This window comes from Pristiophorus japonicus, chromosome 4 (assembly GCF_044704955.1).
Source record: "Pristiophorus japonicus isolate sPriJap1 chromosome 4, sPriJap1.hap1, whole genome shotgun sequence".
Lineage (NCBI taxonomy): Eukaryota > Metazoa > Chordata > Chondrichthyes > Pristiophoridae > Pristiophorus > Pristiophorus japonicus.
In genome coordinates, this window is record NC_091980.1 from 276,076,415 (window position 1) to 276,097,083 (window position 20,669).

The window sequence follows — 20,669 nt, forward strand, 5'->3', positions numbered from 1 at the left end:
ACCAACTATTGTTGATGTATATCTCTTTATTAACCCTTGCAGTACACAACTGCAGCAATGGACTGCATGCGACAGTACATAAGCGAATTGCTGGACTTTATAGCTGATATGCACATACTGACCAAATTAAAGGTATGTATACACTTTAAAAAAAAAAAATTCTGTTTAAGCCCTTATTTTCTGAGGCTCCATCACATTGGAACAGCTGACCCCATACATCTGATCACTATATGAAGGATTTTTTGACTAAAGAGAGGGTATACTGCAGACTTCATTGGATGCTGCCTGGTATGAGGAAATACAAATATGAAAAATGGCTTGAGCCATTGAGAAAGCGAAATTGACCTGCGCCGCGATTGCGGGCGGTAACCTTCTGGGGCTGGGTCTTCCTGCGTCCGACGCAGATGTCCCACCCAGGCTGCTGAATTGGGCTTACCGTCCCTCAAGTGAAGTGGAGCGTAATCTCGCGCGCTCCACTTTCTTTAGGGGCTGTTCCAGCGGCGCTAACGGAGCAAGTTGTTCAGGGCTACGCGTATGATCCGCGTAGCGCTGACGCGTTTCAACGCCCCTCCCCTTCTCTTAAAAGGGAGGGCCGCTGCGCACTCTGCAGGGTCTGTGATGGCCGCCGCGAGACCACCAGGGCAGTGTGATGCCGGTGCTGCAGCCCGGCACCCAAAACGGAGTGCCAGGCTGCACGATGGCGGTCCCGACCAGGCTGGGGGGGGATGACCTGAAGCCGACCTGAGATGGCAGCCCGGGCGATGGCGACATCCCCTTTAACTTCCGCCCCCTGAGCAGCTGTCGGCCAGCTTCATGACCCGAGAAGCTGGCATTGACACCTGCTCGCGCCAGCCTCACGAGTCGCGGGGTAATTTCTCTCGTGGGGTGGTGAGGGATTGGTGCGTGACACCGAGGGGTTGCCGCGCACGGTGATGATGTCATCGCCAGTTGAGCGACGGCCCAATGCGCTACCCGTGAGACCTCAGCGCCTCCGCAGATCCTGGGCAATTTCCCGGGAGCCGGTAGCGTGCCCCTCCCCCCCCCCCCGGCCAAAAAGCTAACGGGCCTCAAAAAGTTGCAATATCGGCCCCTAAGTATTTTTTTATTTGAATAATAGTTTATGGATTGGCTATTAGCCTGGAGATATGGTGTGCGTGCTTGCATATGTGGATTGGTCACCTCTTGTCCAGCTTCTGTTAAAACTGAAAGTGGGCGGGTTCAGTTCCTCTTCCAGATTTTTTGCAACTTAACCTCTGACATGACCTCAACCCACCTGTTTTTTGGAGTTAAGATTCAGCCCTATGGGTCAATATGATAGAAGTCTTAAAAATTTTGAAAGGATGGAGCGGGACAGATCAACGCAGTCATTTTTAAGCTGTTTTGGGGTCAAGAACAAGGGGCCATAGATACAAGATTTAGAACTGGGGGCAGGAGAAAAGTCTTTGCACAGAGAGTTGTGAGTCTGTGGAATTCATTTCCAGTGTTGGTGGTTGAGGCAGAAACTATGGCAACATTTAAGATTAGATTGAATAGGTAGATGAAGGAAAAGGGATATGGGAACAGGTCGAGACTATAACACAAAGGTTCCTAATTTAGCACTAAATGTATCTGTCTAAAGACAAGGTGGGGGAGATTGAGAGTCTGTGTAGCCAGTTTAACATGCTTGGAATTGATTGGGTATGGGAGAGAAACCCATCTCATCTCTTCAAACCGTATGAAATATTCACAGCAGCAGCCTATTCAATCCCAGGCATCATAGGTGAGCTATAAACCACAAACAGAATTTAAGAGAATGTGAATTCTGGCTGATTCCCACAACCCCCTCTTGTGGGGGAATCTAGAGTTAGGGGGTCATAGTCTCAAATTCAGGGGTCGCCCATTTAAAACAGAAATGAGGAAGAATTTCTTCTCTCAGAGGGTCGTGAATCTTTGGAATTCTCTATCCCAGAGCTGTGGAGGCTGGGTCATTGAACAAATTTATGGTGGAGATAGATAAATTTTTGGTGGAGATAGATACATTTTTGAAGGATAAGGGCGTTCAGGGTTATTGGGAACAGGCAGGGAAGTGGAGTTGATGCTAAGATCAGATCAGCCATGATCTTATTGAATGGTGGAGCAGGCTCGAGGGGCCAAATGACCTGCTCCTGCTCCTATTTCTTACGTTCTTATGTTAACCCCGTAGTCCAGGAGTGCTGAGAACAGTTGTTGAATGCTTAAATATTTGTGACCTAATACAAATTGCAATAACTTTGCTTTGCAGGGTCACATGAAAACTTGTTCTCAGCCTTTGCATGAAGATACATTTGGTGGGCACCTGAAAGTAGGATTAGCACAGATAGCAGCGATGGAAATTACCAGAGGAAATCATCGTGATAATAAAGCTGTTGTTCGCTTCTTGCCATGGTTGTATCATCCTCCTTCTGCCATGCAACAAGGGTAACGTGTGAACTGTAGCAATATGTTATCGAATGAATGCATACTTTGTTTCTAGAAATCAAAGCTACAGTTTTTTATAACAAGTAAAATAATGTAGTTCATGGCATTTTAAGATGTGTTACCACGATGTTCTAAAAATTACTTCACGTTGATTAAGATTTTTTTAAATGAACTAATACATTTAAAGAAACAAGTGACAAAATCTAGAAAGATATATTATGGAAAGCAATCAGTGACTTTATTAATAAATATGAATCAGTGTGTAAATGTCTAATTGAGCAATCATGATTAATTTTTTTCTTTTTTTTCCCTCCCCCAAATGTTATAGTCCGAAAGAATTTATTGAGTGTGTTTCCCATGTTCGTCTTTTGTCATGGCTGCTACTGGGATCGCTAAGCCATAGTGTTGTGTGTTCAGGATCTACCTCATGCATGCCTATTCCCTTGGATGCTGGTTCACATGTTGCAGATCATCTTATCGTTATCTTGATTGGATTTCCTGAACAATCCAAGGTAATGTGAACATTTCACAAATTACAGTCTGGACCTTGAATGCTGTTAAATGGTTCTTAAACTGCAAGCTCTGCATTATATGACTATGTAAAAATGTAGGGGACATTTTAGTTCATCCATTTGGAGAGAGTTGGGTCAATGGATGAGGCAGAAAGTTGTCAATGGCTTACATATGAAAGATGACCCTTTGCCTCTGGATACTAATTGTCAACAAGTTGCATGTAAATGGTAAATGTGAAGGGGCCAAGGATGGAGCTATGGAGTACACCACAAGCAACTCTGAGGGCATGGTAGAAGAAGCAATTGAAGGTGGTGATAATGTTTATGATGAGACAAGTCAGAGTGGAACAATGAGAGAGATGTGCCATGGAGGTGGACTGAGGAAGAGAGTTATTTGAAAAAGATGGAGCGGTTGATGGTCTTAAAGATAGCAGAAAGATCAAGGAGCATGAGGAACAACAGTGACTCATGTTCACATTCATAAAGAATATTGTTGGTCAGTGGTATGGACCAGGCAGTAGCTTGATTGCAGGAGTTCAGTGTTATGGGCTGGATAGATGTTTGATTGATGGTCTAACAGTGAGAGTGTAATTACAAGGCCTTGATACATTCAAGCAATTTAGAAAGATTGGGGAGGCTGGAGGTGTAGTGTTGTTGAGAGAGAATAGATGGATTAAGAACACAAATTTTGAGGAGAGCAGTGAATGCAGAAGTTTTGAGGGACATGGTGATCATGCTGGAGGATAGGGTCAGCAAGTATGTGGCTGGGAAGGGGAAGTTGGGAAGAAGAGGAGGTGGAGGGATCATGAAAACATTTTGAGATAGTGTAGGGTGGAGATGGAGGAGAAACAATACGGAAATAGGGTAAATGGAAGGGCTGGATGAGAAGAGGGCCGGCGGAGGAGTCCGAGACATCAGAGTGGATGCTCTTGATTGTGGATGTGATGAAGTTCATGAATTGGTGTCTGAGGTGAGAATGGAGGATGTAGTGGGAGAGGGTTTGAGGAAACAGTTGGCAGTGGAGACCAAGAGCTTGGAATTGTTCCTGCTCTTCAGGATGTTCATAGAGTAGTATGAGGACATGGCCATAGAAAGTGAGATGATAGCACTTAAGATGGCTGACCCATGTTTGGCAATGGATAGTCAGGCCAGTCACTCATCAATTCCACTCACATTTATAGCATGTGGATTTCAAGCCTCAGAGATTTCAATCCCATCCTGTGTGGGCCAGACTTAGGGGGACATTGGGGTGTTTGAAGGCATATGTGAGGGAGTTTTGGGACTCGTTTTCTTTGGGCTGAAAGGTGATTGTGCACTGGTTTGAGGCAGGCAGGCATGGAGTAATTGAGGAAAGGCCTGTCAGTAACAGAGACATCAAAGGACTCAATATTACTTTCTTTGATGAGATTGTGGGTATGAATCAATGTAGATGGTGAGATTGAGAGAGGTGAGTAAGATGGAGGTTAAACTTATTGAGGATAAGCATTCTTTCAGTTCAGAAAATGAAGGAGAATCAGTGAGGAAGGCATCTGGGGGATCAGTCAATGAGGAGGACCTTAAAAGAGGGGTAGAAAAAAGTAACATGTTCAAATGAGGCGAAAGAGCTGGTGGACTGGAGGAATAGACCAAGGTGCCATTTATGATGAAGAATGGAACATGAACCTGGGGCGTGGCCCAGTGAGGGAGAGTACGTCGCTATCGATTAACCAGATTTTGATGAAATCAAGGACGTCAATATGCTTCTCTAGGATGAGGTCATGGATACAGAGGGAGTTGCTCATCAGAGAGCACACATCTTTTAGCGCAGTGCAGAGAGAATGACCAGAGGCTCACTGGGGAGGAGGTTGGGGAGACTCTATGGGGGAAAGGGTGCGGAAGATGGAGATCAACTCCAGATATACGTTGAAACAAATTGTGGGAACGTGGAATAAGGCAATTAAAATAGCTGCTGGGTTGTTGTCAAGAACCACAATGGGAATAGTGATGGATGCCCAGGTTGATGATTCCCTTAATCCCCTCTGGAATTCATCGTTTATTCTCCCAGTTTATCCCTGATCCATATTCATGGCTAATATATCCAAATCCCACATACAAAACTTATCAGTATTCATTATCACTGACCAGTTCTCTGCCGAGTGATAAATTTTCCAAATCATCCTGAATAATAATTGCTTTTTCAACCAATTGGTTTTCCCAGACAATGTCCTTGAATGATTTGGATATCTTACTTCATCACCTAGTCTGACTGAATAATGAAGTGAACCCAGGACAGATCTGTACCACTTCTATAGTCACTCGTTACAAAAAAATCCCATTAATAGCCAATGTGTACTGCCTATTTTTTTTAAAACTCTTATACCTAACTTGCTACAATGTTCTAGTTCCACTTACTATTATTTTCAGTAGGAATCTCCTATGACTGGCACCTATTTAACACAGAGAAAGAGAATTGCCTTTATATCACTACATCAGAAATATGTCACACTACTTCACATGCAGTGAATTGTTTTACGGATAGCAGGCAAACATGGTGGCCATTTTAGCAAACAGCAAGTTCCTGCAAATAGCAATGGAATTAATGACCTTTTAATCTGTTTTTGGCAATATCAGTTGAGGGATTAATGTAGGATAGGATACTGGAAGAAAACTCTGCTTTTCTTTGAGAAGTGGCATGGAATGTTTAATATCCACCTTCAACAGAGAGATGGGGCCTAAGTTTAAGGTATTGTGTGAAAGACGGATTCAGGAGCCTTTTGAAAATGTCAACTTTGTTTGACTTCTTTCATTAACCACATTTTTTTAATGCAGTCGGTTAATCAGACATTGCATTTCCTTCCAAATGTCTTTTATGATTTTGATTGGTATGAAAACAGTCAGTTGTATCACTTCAGGTGATTTCCAATAATTTGCCAACTGCTAAAGTTTTGGGCTCAATTTTCCCCAATTATTTGCGCATTTTTTTTGGCGTGCACCGGTTTTTTTGGAGTAAATTCAAATCTCCAAGTTTCCCCAAAGTTTCTGCTCTAGCTTAATTCACTTAGGTAGGATTTTTTTTTAGGCTACGATTTTTTTTTTACCTTAACCTGTCACCCGTGCCAATTCATGCCATTTTAAGCAAGTGTGGCCAGCTCCAATTTACTCCAATTTTTCTTAGGACGGCGTATGTGACCACTCTGGAAAAATCTTCTAGGCAGTTAAAATCAGCGCAGGTAAGAGAACCAACGCAGCAGATGCAGCTCCACGACCGAGACAGCAGCAGCAGAGGGGGAGAGGAGAGAGGGTGGGGGGAGGACTTTCAGCCAGGGCTATCAATGGCAACCGGCATCGGGAGGAGGGAGGCCTTTTGGCCAGGGTTAACAGCGGCAACTGGCATTGGGAGTGTTGTGTTCCGAACACAGATGAGACTGCACACATGGAGGTTAAAGTAACAGTGACCTCAGTCTTTATTAAGACACTCCAGAGTGAGGAACAGGCCTCAGGGGCCAGCTTAATACAGTGCTCCCAAGGGATGCTGGGATCCCTTGGGACTTCAGGGGATGCACTCCCTGGTGGCGGAACATGGGAGTGCATGCCTTACAGATACACAACATCACTCGCTGCCCATTTGTACCGAGACGGTCGGGAGTCTTTCTTTCCCTGGTGGACTGCCTCGGTACAAATATCTGTTTTGGTGTGTCGGCTGTGCCCTCGCTGGGCTGGCGTGTTGTTGGCCCTGCAGGGCTGCTGGGTGAGCCTGGCCTTGCTGGGCTGTTGGGCGAGATGGGTTTGATTTCCTGGTCTGGGGTGGTGTCGTTGATCCTTTGGGTGTGTGTTATGGGCTTGAAAAAGGTGGTGTCTGTTGTGGGTTGTTCAGGGCAGTCTGTGAGCTGCAGACTGGTCCAGGTGCTTTCTGCAAATTTGTCCATTGTCTAGTTTGACTACAAACACCCTACTTCCTTCTTTAGCTATCACCGTGCCCGCGATCCACTTGGGACCATGTCCATAGTTAAGCACATACACGGTCATTCAGATCAATTTCCTGTGACACAGTGGCTCGACCATCGTTTACATTTTGTTGCTGCCGCCTGCTCTCTACCTGATCATGCAGATTCGGGTGTACCAGCGAGAGTCTGGTTTTAAGTGTCCTTTTCATGAGTAGCTCAGCCGGGGGCACCCCTATGAGCAAGTGTGGTCTTGTGTGGTAGCTAAGCAGTACTCGGGACAGGCGGGTTTAGAGTGAGCTTTCTGTGACTCGTTTAAGGCTCTGTTTGATTGTTTATACTGTCCGCTCTACCCTGCCCATTGGAGGCTGGTTTAAACGGGGCCGAGGTGACATATTTGATCCCATTCGGGTCATGAATTCTTTAAATTCGGCACTGGTGAAACATGGCCCGTTGTCACTGACCAGTATGTCAGGCAGGCCGTGGGTGGCAAACATGGCCCTCAGGCTTTCAATGGTGGCGGTGGCGGTGCTTCCCGACATTATTTCACGTTCAATCCATTTTGAAAAATCATCCACCACCACCAGGAACATTTTACTGAAAAACTGGCCCACATAGTCGACATGGATCCTTGACCATGGCCTGTTAGGCCAGGACCACAAACTTAGTGGTGCCTCTCTGGGTGCGTTGCTCAACTGAGCACATACGCTGCATTGCCGTACACAGGATTCTAAGTCAGAGTCGATACCGGGCCACCACACGTGGGATCTGTCTATCACCTTCATCATTACTATACTCAGGTGTGTGCTGTGGAGATCCGAGATGAACGTCTCCCTGCCCTTTTTGGGTGGTTACCCCACAACAGGCAGTCTGCCTGAATGGACAGCTCATCCTTTCGCCGCTGGAACGGCTTGATTAGCTCTTGCATTTCAACGGGGATGCTGGCCCAGCTCCCATGCAGTACACAGTTTTTTACTAAGGACAGCAGAGAATCTTGGCTGGTCCAAGTCCCAATTTGGCGGGCCGTGACAGGTGATTTATCATTTTCAAACGCTTCCATGACCATCAACAAGTCTGCGGACTGCGCCACCATCAACAAGTTTGTAGGCTGCGCCATTTCCATCCCCGTGATGGGTAATGGTAGCCGACTGAGAGCATCCACACAGTTCTTGGTGCCTGGTCTGTGGCGGATGGTATAGTTATACGCTGATAGCGCGAGTGCCCACCTTTGTATGCGGGCTGAGGCATTAGTATTTATCTCCTTGTTTTCAGCGAACAGGGATGTGAGGGCCTTGTGATCGGTTTCCAGCTCAAATTTAAGGCCAAACAGGAACTGATGCATTTTCTTTACCCCGAACACACACGTTAATGCCTCTTTCTCAATCATGCTGTCGGCCCTCTTGACATTAGACAAGCTGCTGGAGGCATAGGCGACAGGTTGAAACTTCCCCGCAATGTTAGCTTGTTGTAATACACACCCGACTCCGTACGGCGACGCATCACATGCTAGCACAAGTCTTTTACACGGGTTATACAATACAAGCAGCTTGTTGCAGCATAAAATGTTTCTAGCTTTCTCAAAAGCAATTACTTTTTTTTCCTCCATACCCAGTTCTCATCTTTACGCAATAACACATGTAGGGGCTCTAAGAGGGTGCTTAACCCTGGTAGGAAGTTACCAAAATAGTTGAGAAGTCCCAGGAACGACCGCAGCTCCGTGATGTTCTGTGGCCTGGATGCGTTCCTGATAGCCTCTGTCTTGGCGTCTGTGGGCCGAATGCCGTCCGCTGTGATCTTTCTCCCCAAAAACTCCACTTCTGTTGCCATGAAGACGCATTTCAACCTCTTCAGCCGCAGCCCTACGCGATACAGTCGCTGGAGGACCTCCTCTAGGTTTTGTAGTCTCGGTAGGCTCGGCAGTCTCCCGACCCGTGACCAATATGTCATCCTGAAAAACCACCGTGTGTGGCACCGACTTGGGTAGGCTCTCCATGTTTCTCTGGTAGATCGCTGCAGCCGACCAAATTCCAAACGGGCATCTGTTGTAGATGAACAATCCCTTGTACGTATTGATGCAGGTGAGGCCCTTTAAAGACTCCTCCAGCTCCTGCGTCATGTCGGCCGAAGTCAGGTCGAGTTTGGTGAATGTCTTGCCTCCTGCCAGGGTCACAAATAGGTCGTCTGCCTTAGGTAGCGGGTATTGGTCCTGTAGCGAGAAACGATTAATAGTTACTTTATAATCACCGCAAATCCTGACCGTGCCATCACTTTTGAGTACTGGAACAATCGGGCTGGCCCACTCACTGAATTCCACTGGGGAGATGATACCCTCGCGTTGCAGCCTGTCCAGCTTGATTTCCACTCTCTCCCTCATCATGTGAGGTACCGCTCGTGCCTTGTGGTGAATGGGTCGTGCCTCTGGGACCAAGTGGATCCACACCTTCGCCCCGGAAAAGTTTCCAATGACAGGCTCAAAAAGGGAAGGAAATTTGTTAAGAATCTGGGTACATGAGGCCTCATCAACATGTGATAGCGCTCGGATGTCATCCCAGTTCCAACGGGTTTTGCCCAGCCATCTCCTTCCAAGCAGCGTGGGGCCATTGCCTGGGACAATCCAGAGTGGCAGTTCGTGCACCACGCCCTCGTAGATGACCTTGACCATGGCGCTGCCCAGGACAGTGATAAGCTCTTTGGTGTACATTCTCAGTTTCGTGTGGATGGGGCTCAGGGCTGGTCTGAGTGCCTTGTTGCACCACAGTCTCTCAAACACCATTTTACTCATGATGGATTGGCTTGCGCCAGTGTCCAGTTCCTTGGCTACGGATAAGTCATTCAATTTTACGTTTAGCATCATAGGTGGACATTTCGTCGAAAATGTGTGCACCCCGTGTACTTCAGCATCTGTCTCCTCTCTCTCAGGCTCGAAATTGCTTTGATCCACCATGGAATGACCTTCCTCTGCCACGTGGTGGTTAGCAGGTTTTGCAGAGCTTGCAGCTCATCTGCAAGCTCGTTGGAAGTGCCCCATTGTTCCACAGCTCTTGCAAACATACCCTTTGAAGCGGCATGAATAGGCTGAATGGAAGCCTCCACAACGCCAACAAGGTGTGAATTGCCTTGCATTCATCCTTTGTTGGAGACTCTTGAGTCATCTGGGTCACCTGAGGCCTGCTGGCAGTTGCAGACTCGTGGTTTCTGCCCTGTACATTTCTGCTCGCAAACACAGTTCCAGTTAATTTATGAACATTGCTAGCACTTGTGTGCTGAAAGATTTGTTTGGTGTTATCACTGGGTGACATAAACGCCTGTGCTATCGCAATGGCCTTACTGAGGGTCAGTGTCTTTACAGTCAAAAGTTTTCGTAGGATGGTCTCGTGGCCAATGCCCAGCACAAAAAAGTCTGAGCGTTTGCTCCAGGTAGCCATCAAACTCACATTGTCCTGCAAGTCGCCTTAGCTCGGCAACGTAGCTCGCCACTTTCTGACCTTCAGATCGCTGACACGTGTAGAACCGATACCTTGCCATCAGCACGCTCTCCCTCGGGTTAAGATGCTCCCCGAACCAGTGTACACAGCTCCTCATAGACTTATCTGTGGATTTCACCGGAGCCAGAAGATTCTTCATGAGGCTCTAGGGCAGTGCCCCGCAGACCGTGTGGAGGACTGCTCTCCTTTTTGCAGCGCTTCCTTCTTCTTATTCCAGCTCGTTGGCTAGAAAGTACTGGTCTAGCTGTTCAACATAGGCTTCCCAGTCCTCACCCTCCGAGATCTTCTCCAGGATGCTCACAGTTTGCTGCATCTTTGCGTTGGATTCATATACTTGTCGCTAGTTATTGTGTTCCTAACACAGATGAGACTGCACACAGGGAGGTTAAAGTAACACTGACCTCAGTCTTTATTTAGACACTCCAGAGTGAGGAACAAGTCTTAGGGGCTGGCTTAGATACAGTGCTCCCAAGGGATGCTGGGATCCCTTGGGACTTCAGGGGATGCACTCTCTGGTGGCGGAACATGGGAGTGCATGCTTTACAGATACACAACAGGGAGGAGGGAGGCCTTTCGGCCAGGGCTAGCAGCAGCAATCAGGAGGAGGGAGGCCTTTCGGCCATGATTAGCAATGGCAACAGGCACTGGGAGGAGGGAGGGAGGTCTTTCGGCCAGGGCTAGGAGCGGCACCAGGAGGTGGGGGGGGGGAATAGGCTTTTGGCATACACACTTTAATAATTTAATGCTGGAATGTGCAATGTGCTTGTGCAGGTTGCTGTGAGCTGGCCAGAATGTGTTGCATGTTTCACTTTCCAGCCTCAGCCCGCAGTATCCCTCGTTACCCTGGCAACCCGATCTTTTTGGCGCAGATCTTGGGCTCCACCGCCAAAGCTAAAGGGCAGGCTAGGCGGTGCAAAAATCAACAATTCAAAAGGGGAAAGTTGGCTGATTTTTTTGGGGAGGCGTAGTTGGGCCCCAAAAAAAACAGGTGTAACTCTTCAAGTACGCCAAAAACGGCTTTGGGGAAAATTGAGCCCAAGGTAACTGGCCTTTAGTTTCTAGAAATTATCTTTTGCCAATTTTTGAAGAAAGGCATCAGTTTAGGTCCCCTCTAGTTCTTAAGCAGCTCCTTTCTGCCTTAGCAATCTACTAAAGATCTTCTCTAGCATACTCTCAGCATCCTTCTTCACTCTCTGCAGACTAAACGTGTACTTTTTGTAACTGGACTCTTTGAAAGTGATTTTTTTACTACTGCCCTCTTCATCTCACTTGATTTGCAATATTTCTTTAAATAAAATGGGGAGAATGTATGCATTCCTTTCAAATTAAATGTAGTTGTGTAGAAATAAGAAAAAATAACAGAGTAAATAAAGAGAAACTGCTTCCAATGGCTGAAGGATCGATAACCAGAGGCACAGATTTAAGGTGATTGGCAAAAGAACCTGAGGCGACATGAGGAAAACCTTTTTTATGCAGTGATTGGTTAGTATTTGGAATGCATTATTTGATAGGGTGGTGGATACAGATTCAATAGTATCCTTCAATAAAGAATTGGATAAATACATGAAGGAGAAAAAATTGCAGGGATATGGAGAAAGAGCGGGGAAGCTGGACTAACTGGATTGCTCTTCGAAAGAGCCGGCCCAGACTCGATGGGCCGAATGGCTGCCTTCTGTGCTGTACTACTCTATGATTCTATGAACAACCTGATTCATGATAACTCAAGCATGGAATCATCATTCATAAAATAAATACAATGAGAGGAAAAGCATTGAGATAAAATAAATCTCATTGGCTTCTTGCTTCAAGCACAGTTAATTTTCTTGATGCAAACTATAAAATGGCAATAGATTCAAGTATTACCTCATATTTCTATGTCTCTGCGTTAGATCATATGACAGTGTAATAGTATCCGATATCTCATAGAATCAGTTAAGCTTTCTAATGCACTAATTAATTTTTCCATTAGTCTTTTGTGTTTGTGTAAATGTTTATAATCACAACATGGGACAATGTGCAAAATTATAATTATAACATTTTTATTCAATTATAATTGACTTCTGTACACTGCAAGGATGTGATGTTTAAAATGAGAGCGCAGCAATGTGAAATCTAGAATTACTTGTCCAGTACCAGTAATGTGCAAGATGATGGACAGATTTAACTATAATAAAGCAATGATTTTTGCTTTCTGTTTTATAGACATCTGTACTGCACATGTGCTCCCTCTTCCATGCATTCATATTTGCCCAGCTTTGGACTGTCTACTGTGAACAAGTTGCTTCTACTCCTACACTACAGAGCCAGAATGAGTTTGTTTCCACAGCCATTCTGACTGCCCTTGAATTCTGGAGTCGAGTGACCCCTGGTATTTTACAGCTGATGATTCATAACAAAGTGGTGAGTAGTAATCAGAATATCTTCACCCATTCTTCTCTTTCCTGGTTACAGAAGCTTTCATGAGATTTCTTTATTAGAGTATGACTATACCTAGATAATCTAAATCCAATCAAATATGTGGAATTAAAAACAGAAAATGCTGGAAATACTCAGCGGGTCAGGCAACATCTGTGAAGAGAGGCACAGTCGGAATGTTCCCCTTGAAATGAGTGGGGGTTTGCGAGCAGGCTGTTACAGGCGCTGAAATTGTCAACGTGTTAGGAATCTGCCTTCACCTCGCCAACGTGCCTTTTACTCTGGCACGTTTCTCAGCTCGGGAGAGGCGGGCGACCTCATTGAAATATTTAAGAGGTCGTTAACAGACCATTATGATGTTTTTTAACCTGAGGGTTCAGATTTTACTGCTTATGCGCGGGATTCATGGGCTCCTGAAACACACCTGTCAAAGCAAGGCGCGAGGTGAACAGCCATTTTGTGAGTTGCACAATTGACATTTGAAATAATTACATAAATACACCTCACACCTGCTTCCTTTCCTAAGCAAAAAGCTCTTGCTGACATCAATGGTGCAGAGAATTTGCTTTTAGGAGTTTGCAGGTGCTTTCTGCAACCTTGGAAGCCACTCTCACTACATTGGAGGCTTGTGCCCCTGACCTTCACTTTGCCTGGTATCTATCAGATCAGCATGGGTGCCGCTTATGCTGTTTCACCTTGGGTCTCAACACCAGCAGCAGCCTTCTCCTCACCAACCTGCTGCTCCACAGGAGAGCGGGGATGAGCACAGAGGTGCACCTCACCAGAAGCGATATCCCCAACCAAGGGTATACAGGCAGAGGATCAGCTTCCTGGACATGACTGAGCAGCAGTGCCTCAGGAGACTATGGCTATTGCATCAGGTCATAGCAGACATTTGTAACCTGCTAAAAGAAGACCTGTTGCCCAGAGGGCCTGGTGGATATGCCTTATCAGTGGAGCTGTGCAGCTCTTCTGGAACTACAAAAAGAGCATCATGCATGAGTGTGCCAGATTCCCAGGGAATGGTCATAACTCGTCCTGTACCAGTCCAATCTCCCTCAGCTCTTCGCAGCTCCAAACAGACTTACTGGCTGGCTGCTTGGAGACCAGGGCCATGGCTGATGACACCCTTGAGGAGGCCAAGCAATGAGGCCGAGGGGCGCTATCATCAAAGCCACATGGTGATGAGATGTGTAATAGAGCAAGCAGTCGGGATGCTGCGATGGACAGATCTGGAGGAGCCCTACAGTACATACCAGCCAGGGTCTCCGGAAAGATAGTCATATACTGCGCTCTACACAACGTAGCCCAGCAGCGAGGATTGGAGCTGCAGGAAGAGCAAGGTGCAGAGCGCCCTTGGACCAGGATTGAGGAGGAGGAACAGGTGGAACACGAGAAGGAGGAGGAGGAACTTGAGGTGCAGATGACATCAACAGCGGCGCACACTGCTGCGCGGGAGGCCCGGGATGGACTCATAATGGCACAATTTAGTTAGGTTGCACCAGTGCACCCATGTGGCACCCAGATACTGAAGCAAATCCCACTCTTCCCCCGCCCCCCCGCATCCCCTCACCCCAATCCTGAAAACCACAAAGCAGTCCTAAAATACCAAACCATGCCTGTCACAGACCCACACCCATTGCTCCAGGTTAAGTAATGTCTCAGCATTCACTCCAAGTGACAATGCCTCTTCCCAGATAACAGGCAAAAATGGACAAGATGGGAAAGTGGGGGCATTTGGAGCCTGTGATGGCCCCGCCAAAGACTGCTCCCTCTTCAATTGTGCCGGGACAGACAGACTTCAGGATCCAAGGCAGCATGTGGGGCTCTGACTGAGGGGAAGGCAATAGGGGAGAAGTGGGAGTGCTTTGAGCAGAACACCCACTTCCATGTTCCATCTCGCCATCATCCCTCTCATGGGCCACCCGCAGTTCCCTGCTAGCAAGCGGCTAGAGCAAGCAAGGAGCACATTGCTGCACAGCAGTGGGCTGATGAAGGCCCAGGATTAGGTTTGTATCCCTCCTAGATATGACTGCAATAATTTTCTGCAAGCTGTTGTTCGCAGCAAGCATGTTCTTGTTTGACTGGCACAGGTGGCCATCCTTTCGATGGAAGAGCACATTGTTGCCATCGCCTGCGACACGGTGGTGCTCATGTTGGAGATGGACTCCTCCATTCTCCCTACAAGCCCGCACATCACGGCTGGAAAAGTTGCCAGAGCCTTGCGCATTTGTTGCTGCTCCTCCAAGATCAGCTTCATTGTCGACGACCCCTGAGGGTATTTTTATTTGTTCCTGGATGTGGGCGTTACGGGCAAGGCCAGAATTTATTGCCCATCCCTAATTGCCCTTGAGAAGATGGTGGTGAGCCGGCGCCTTGAACCGCTGCATTCCGTGTGGTGAAGGTGCTCCCATAATGCTGTTAGGGAGGATTTTAACCTAGCGACGATGAGGGAACAGTGATATATTTCCAAGTCAGGTTGGTGTGAGGGGAACCTGGAGGTGATGGTGTGCCCATGTGCCTGCTGCCCTTGTCCTTCTAGGTGGTAGAGGTTGTGGGTTTGGGAGGTTCTGTCAAAGAAGCCTTGGTGAGTTGCTGCAGTGCATCTTGTAGACAGTGCACACTGCGGTCACGTTACGCTGGTGGTGGAAGGAGTGAAAGTTTAAGATGGTGAATGGGGTGCCAATCAAGCGGACTGCTTTGTCATTCTGTGGATGGTGTCAAATTTCTTGAGTGCTCTTGGAGCTGCACTCATCCAGGCAAGTGGAGAGTATTCTATCACACTCCTGACTTGTGCCTTGTAGATGGTGGAAAGGCTTTGGGAAGGCAGGAGGAGATACACTCGCTGCAGAATACCCAGCCTCTGACCTACTCTTGTATTTATGTGGGTGGTCCAGTTAAGTTTCTAGCCAGTGGTAACCCCCCAGGATGTTGATGTTGGGGGATTCGGCGATGGTAATGCCGTTGAGTGTCAAGGAGTGGTGGTTAGACGCACTCGTGTTGGAAATAGTCATTGCCTGGCACTTGTGTGGCGCAAATGTTAGTTGCCACTTATCAGCCCAAGCCTGAATGTTGTCCAGGTCTTGCTGCATGCCGGCATGGACTGCTTCATTATCTGAGGAGTTGCAAATGGAACTGAACACTGTGCAATCATCAGTGAACATCCCCACTGCAAACCTTATGATGGAGGGAAGGTCATTGATGAAGCAGCTGAAGATGGTTAGACCTAGGACACTGCCCTGAGGAACTCCTGCAGTGCTGTCCTGGGGCTGAGATGATTGGCCTCCAACAACTACAACCATCTTTCTTTGTGCTAGGTATGACTGTAGCAAGTGGAGAATCATTCCCCCGATTCTCATTGACTTTAATTTTACTCGGGCTCCTTGATGTTAGACTCGGTCAAATGCTGCATTGATGTCAAGGGCAATCACTCTCTCCTCACCTCTGGAATTCAGCTCTTTTGTCCAATATTTGACCAAGATTGTAATGAGCCGAGTGATCCTGGCGGAACCCAAACTGAGCATCGGTGAGCAGGTTATTGTTGAGTAAGTGCCGCTTGATAGCACTGTCGATGACACCTTACATCCCTTTGCTGATGATTAAGAGTAGACTGATGGGGTGGTAATTGGCTGGATTGGATTTGTCCTGCTTTTTGTGGACAGGCCAAACCTGGGCAGTTTTCTACATTGTTAGGTAGATGCCAGTGTTGTAGTTGTACTGGAACTGCTTGTCTAGAGGCGCAGCTAGTTCTGCAGAACAAGTTTTCAGCACGACAGCCGGGATATTGTCGGGGCCCATAACCTTTGCTGTATCCAGTGCACTCAGCCATTTCTTAATATCACATGGAGTGAATCAAATTGGCTGAAGACTGGCTTCTGTGATGGTGGGGATCTCAGGAGGAGGCTGAGATGGATCATCCACTCGGCACTTCTGGCTGAAGATGGTTACAAACGCATCAGCCTTGTCTTTTGCTCTCTCATGCTGAGTTCCACCATCATTGAGGATGAGGTTCATGGAGCTTCCTCCTCTCGTCAGTTGTTTAATGGTCCACCACCATTCACAACTGGACGCGGCAGGACTGCAGAGCTATGATCTGATCTGTTGGTTGTGGGATCGCTTAGCCCTGTTTATAGCATGCTGCTTCCATTGTTTAGCATGCATATAGTCCTGTGTTACAGCTTCCCCAGGTTGGCACTTCATTTTTAATTACGCCTGGTGCTGCTCCTGGCATGCATCAAGCTGAGCAGAGCTTCGAGCATCCTGCGCCCTCCAATGAGGACTCGCCACTGCTGTCCCTGTCACCACCATCTGCTCTTGCTCACTTGTGATGTGTGAGACACCAGCTGACAAATCTACTCTATGTCTCGCAGGACCCACCAACGTACGCGTGTCTGCGCTGGTATTGGGTGCGCATGGGTTGGGTAATGGTGCACTCTGAGAGACCGCAGCTTCCTCTGAGGATTCGTCTTCCTTCTCTGGCTGGACAGTGCGGGGGTTGGGGATCACTTGATGGACCCATGGGGAGAGAACATAGAACATAAGAATTAGGAACAGGAGTAGGCCATCTAGCCCCTCGAGCCTGCTCCGCCACTCAACAAGATCATGGCTGATCTGGCCATGGACTCAGCTCCACTTACCTGCCCGCTACCCATAACCCTTAATTCCCTTATTGGTTAAAAATCTATCTATCTGTGATTTGAATACATTCAATGAGCTAGCCTCAACTGCTTCCCTGGGCAGAGAATTCCACAGATTCACAACCCTCTGGGAGAAGAAATTCTTTCTCAACTCGGTTTTAAATTGGCTCCCCCGTATTTTGAGGCTGTGCCCACTAGTTCTAGTCTCCTCGACCAGCGGAAACAACCTCTCTGCCTCTATCTTGTCTATCCCTTTCATTATTTTAAATGTTTCTATAAGATACCCCTCATCCTTCTGAACTCCAACGAGTAAAGACCCAGTCTACACAATCTATCATCATAAGGTAACCCCCTCATCTCCTGAATCAGCCTAGTGAATCGTCTCTGTACCCCCTCCAAAGCTTGTATATCCTTCCTTAAGTAAGAGAGTAATGACAAGAATTAAAACTGTTACAATAAGCATGTTGTAAGTTACCATCATGCACATGATCATATTTCACTGGCTGCTGACATCAAGTCACCATGAGTAACTGTTGTATGCCATGTGGCTGTATGATATTTCATTCTGTCACTAGGTCACCAGGTTGCTGGGAGCTCCCTCTCTCTCCATCTCTCAGTGCCAGAAGCTCTACAACTCCACTTATTTCCAGTATCACCACCCCTGCTTTTATCAGCTCACTGTAAATTGGAAGGCCATCTCTGGTTCTGCACCTCTGCCAGGAGGGAAAGAAGAGAACTTTGAGTGAGAGTGATGGAATGAGTGTAAGGGATGGTTGGGCTACATCTGTAGAGGCTGATTATGAGAGAATGGCGTGACTTTGCCAAATGGCCTCCTCCTGTGGCATTACTTTCTATGATTGCATTTGGCTGAGAGTGAGTGCCAGTGGATAGTCAGATGGGGATGTGAGTAGGTGCATAGACAGGGAGGAATGGGTGCAGCTGCAAGGTAGGTTGGTGTGAGGAGTGATGTGCAGGAGTAGGCTTGGGAAGGTAATGAGGGGGTTGGAGTGACACGCACATCGGGATGTAGTTGAATGTGGTATTGAACTCGCCTTTCCTGAGCTCATGAGGTCATTAAATCTCTTCCTACATTGAGCGGTTCACAACCTGTTTGCTGTTCACTTCCTGGACGATCTCAGGCCATGCCCTCTGTTACAGCAGCTGGCTTCTTCCTGCCGTCACTAGGGGAGAGGACCTCCTTGTGTGCTCTCACTCCTTGGAGTAGGAGTTCAGGGAGGAATCAGGAAACCTTCGAGCACTGAGCCTCCATCCTTGGTTATAAATGCTTGAACCTTCACAGTCAAACTATTGGAATTATATGACAGCAACAGCCACCTCTCACAACAACCTCAGAACCTCCTCCAACAAACTTCAACTCTGATGTGTGTAAAACTGCTTTAAATAGGTGAGCTGAAGGCGAGTCATCAGTGACATCATAGACGCTCCATTTAATTGGCCGGGAAACCAATTGATGTAATTAAATTAACACACACTGCAGAGCCGCTGATGGAATGTTCAGGATAGTGACCCACTGCACGGCTCCCGTGCTCCCGACCTGACTTAAAGGTAAAAATTCAGCCCAATGTTCCAGGCCATTGACCTTTCATGAAAGGTCAATAGCCTGAAACGTTAACTCTGTTTTTCTCTCTGCAGCTGCTGCCTGACCTGCTGAGTATTTCCAGCATTTTCTGTTTTTATTTCAGATTTCCATCATCCACGGTATTTTGCTGTTGTGCAAATATGTCGAATAATGCTCTTAAAACGAACTTTTCAGTCATTTTGCTTTTTATTCAAGCCTTTTTTCAAGTGCAGTTTACTTCACTTGTGTTTCAGATGGTAGAAATGGTTTGCTTGCATGTTATCAACTTGATGGAAGCTCTACAGGAATGCAATTCAACCATCTTTGTGAAGGTGATTATATTTCTGTTACGTCTACTGGCCGATATCGTGGCTTTCTTACACAGGTTTTGATATACCCGCAGTAACTAGTTCCCCTTTTAACAGATGGACAAGATAAATGCATTTGCTCCACATCACACAATTCTAGGATGGGAGTTAGTTTTCCTAATGAAAATTTGTTTTGTTGGAAAACATATACTCAAGTTATACTAATTTTGAAAACAAACGTAAAATATGTTTAATCCATTGCTGTATGAAAGTAATGCCACTTATAAAATATTGGTCTTCAAACAACCTTGTGTCCGGTTCAGTGTAATCAGTTTCATGAAGATGGTGCTTTGGGGAAAATACATTTCATGTTCAACATGTAAATTATGAAAATACCAATGTTAATAATGGTTATAGTCTAAAAATGAGAACGTTTCATAAAAAAAGTAAAATTTTTGTAATTTACTGCAATTACTCGAATGTTAAGCATTTCAAATATTTTATGAGCAATATTCATTGTATCTTACAAAATACATTACGCATGTAATTTTTAATCATTTTAACAACATAATGTGAAGTGTCCATTCTTTCTTTATTGTACTATTTAATAGTTGGATGGAATACAGCATTATTCAAGTTAAAAATTGCAACTGATGACTTGATATGATTCCTGTTAATAACATAAATAAATACATTATGTTGACTTTAATGCACTTCAACTTTAACTTAATATTGATGGATATGTTATTTTTATGTAATCTTTTAAATTTTTTTGTTATACCTGAAGTTTCTTAACTTAATGCCCTGTGTTTGTTTCATTTTAGACATTTTCATGATTAAAAAACATTCAAGCAGACACATAAATTAGTAAACTGACAGCGTAATCCATAGCACCAGATAACCTTGGATCCATAATGTAAGCAGTGCAGAATAATTGTACTTTAGGTGATAAATCAGATACCCTGTCAAGCTTCATATCATTGAAGGTGGAGTTCAGTCTCGTGAAGCTGTCCAACCCTAGCGGAAAGGAGTAAAAAAATAAAATACAGTAGCACATTTATCATCTTATAGCCTAGTATAGATACAAACATAATTATTGTATAATTTTACAGCAAGCCTTTGGGCAGTTAATTCTAAGTGTAATATGGAAGAACAAACTTGCATTTAGTTAGCAGCCTATCACATCTTCAGGACATCCAAAACACTTCACAGCCACTTGATTACTTTTAAAGAGCAGTAAATATGCAGGCAAACCTGGCAGCCAGTAAGGTCTCATAAAACAGCAAATGAATGACCAAATAATCTCTCTTTTTGTGTTAGTTGAGACAAAAATGTTGGTCATGACACTGGGAGAACTCCCTGCTCTTTTTTGAATAC

The 20,669-nt window shown here is 45.9% G+C and overlaps 1 protein-coding gene across 1 annotated transcript in view; it reads left to right on the forward strand.

The window, feature by feature from the left end:
• LOC139263437 (protein unc-79 homolog) overlaps positions 1 to 20,669 on the forward strand; it is a 253,255-nt gene that overhangs the window by 231,167 nt on the left and 1,419 nt on the right. Inside the window, exons 43-47 of the mRNA XM_070879516.1 lie at positions 43 to 132; positions 2,261 to 2,436; positions 2,765 to 2,948; positions 12,556 to 12,753; positions 19,239 to 19,316. Of these exons, the coding sequence (XP_070735617.1) occupies positions 43 to 132; positions 2,261 to 2,436; positions 2,765 to 2,948; positions 12,556 to 12,753; positions 19,239 to 19,316 (726 nt within the window). The remainder of the gene's footprint in view (positions 1 to 42; positions 133 to 2,260; positions 2,437 to 2,764; positions 2,949 to 12,555; positions 12,754 to 19,238; positions 19,317 to 20,669) is intronic.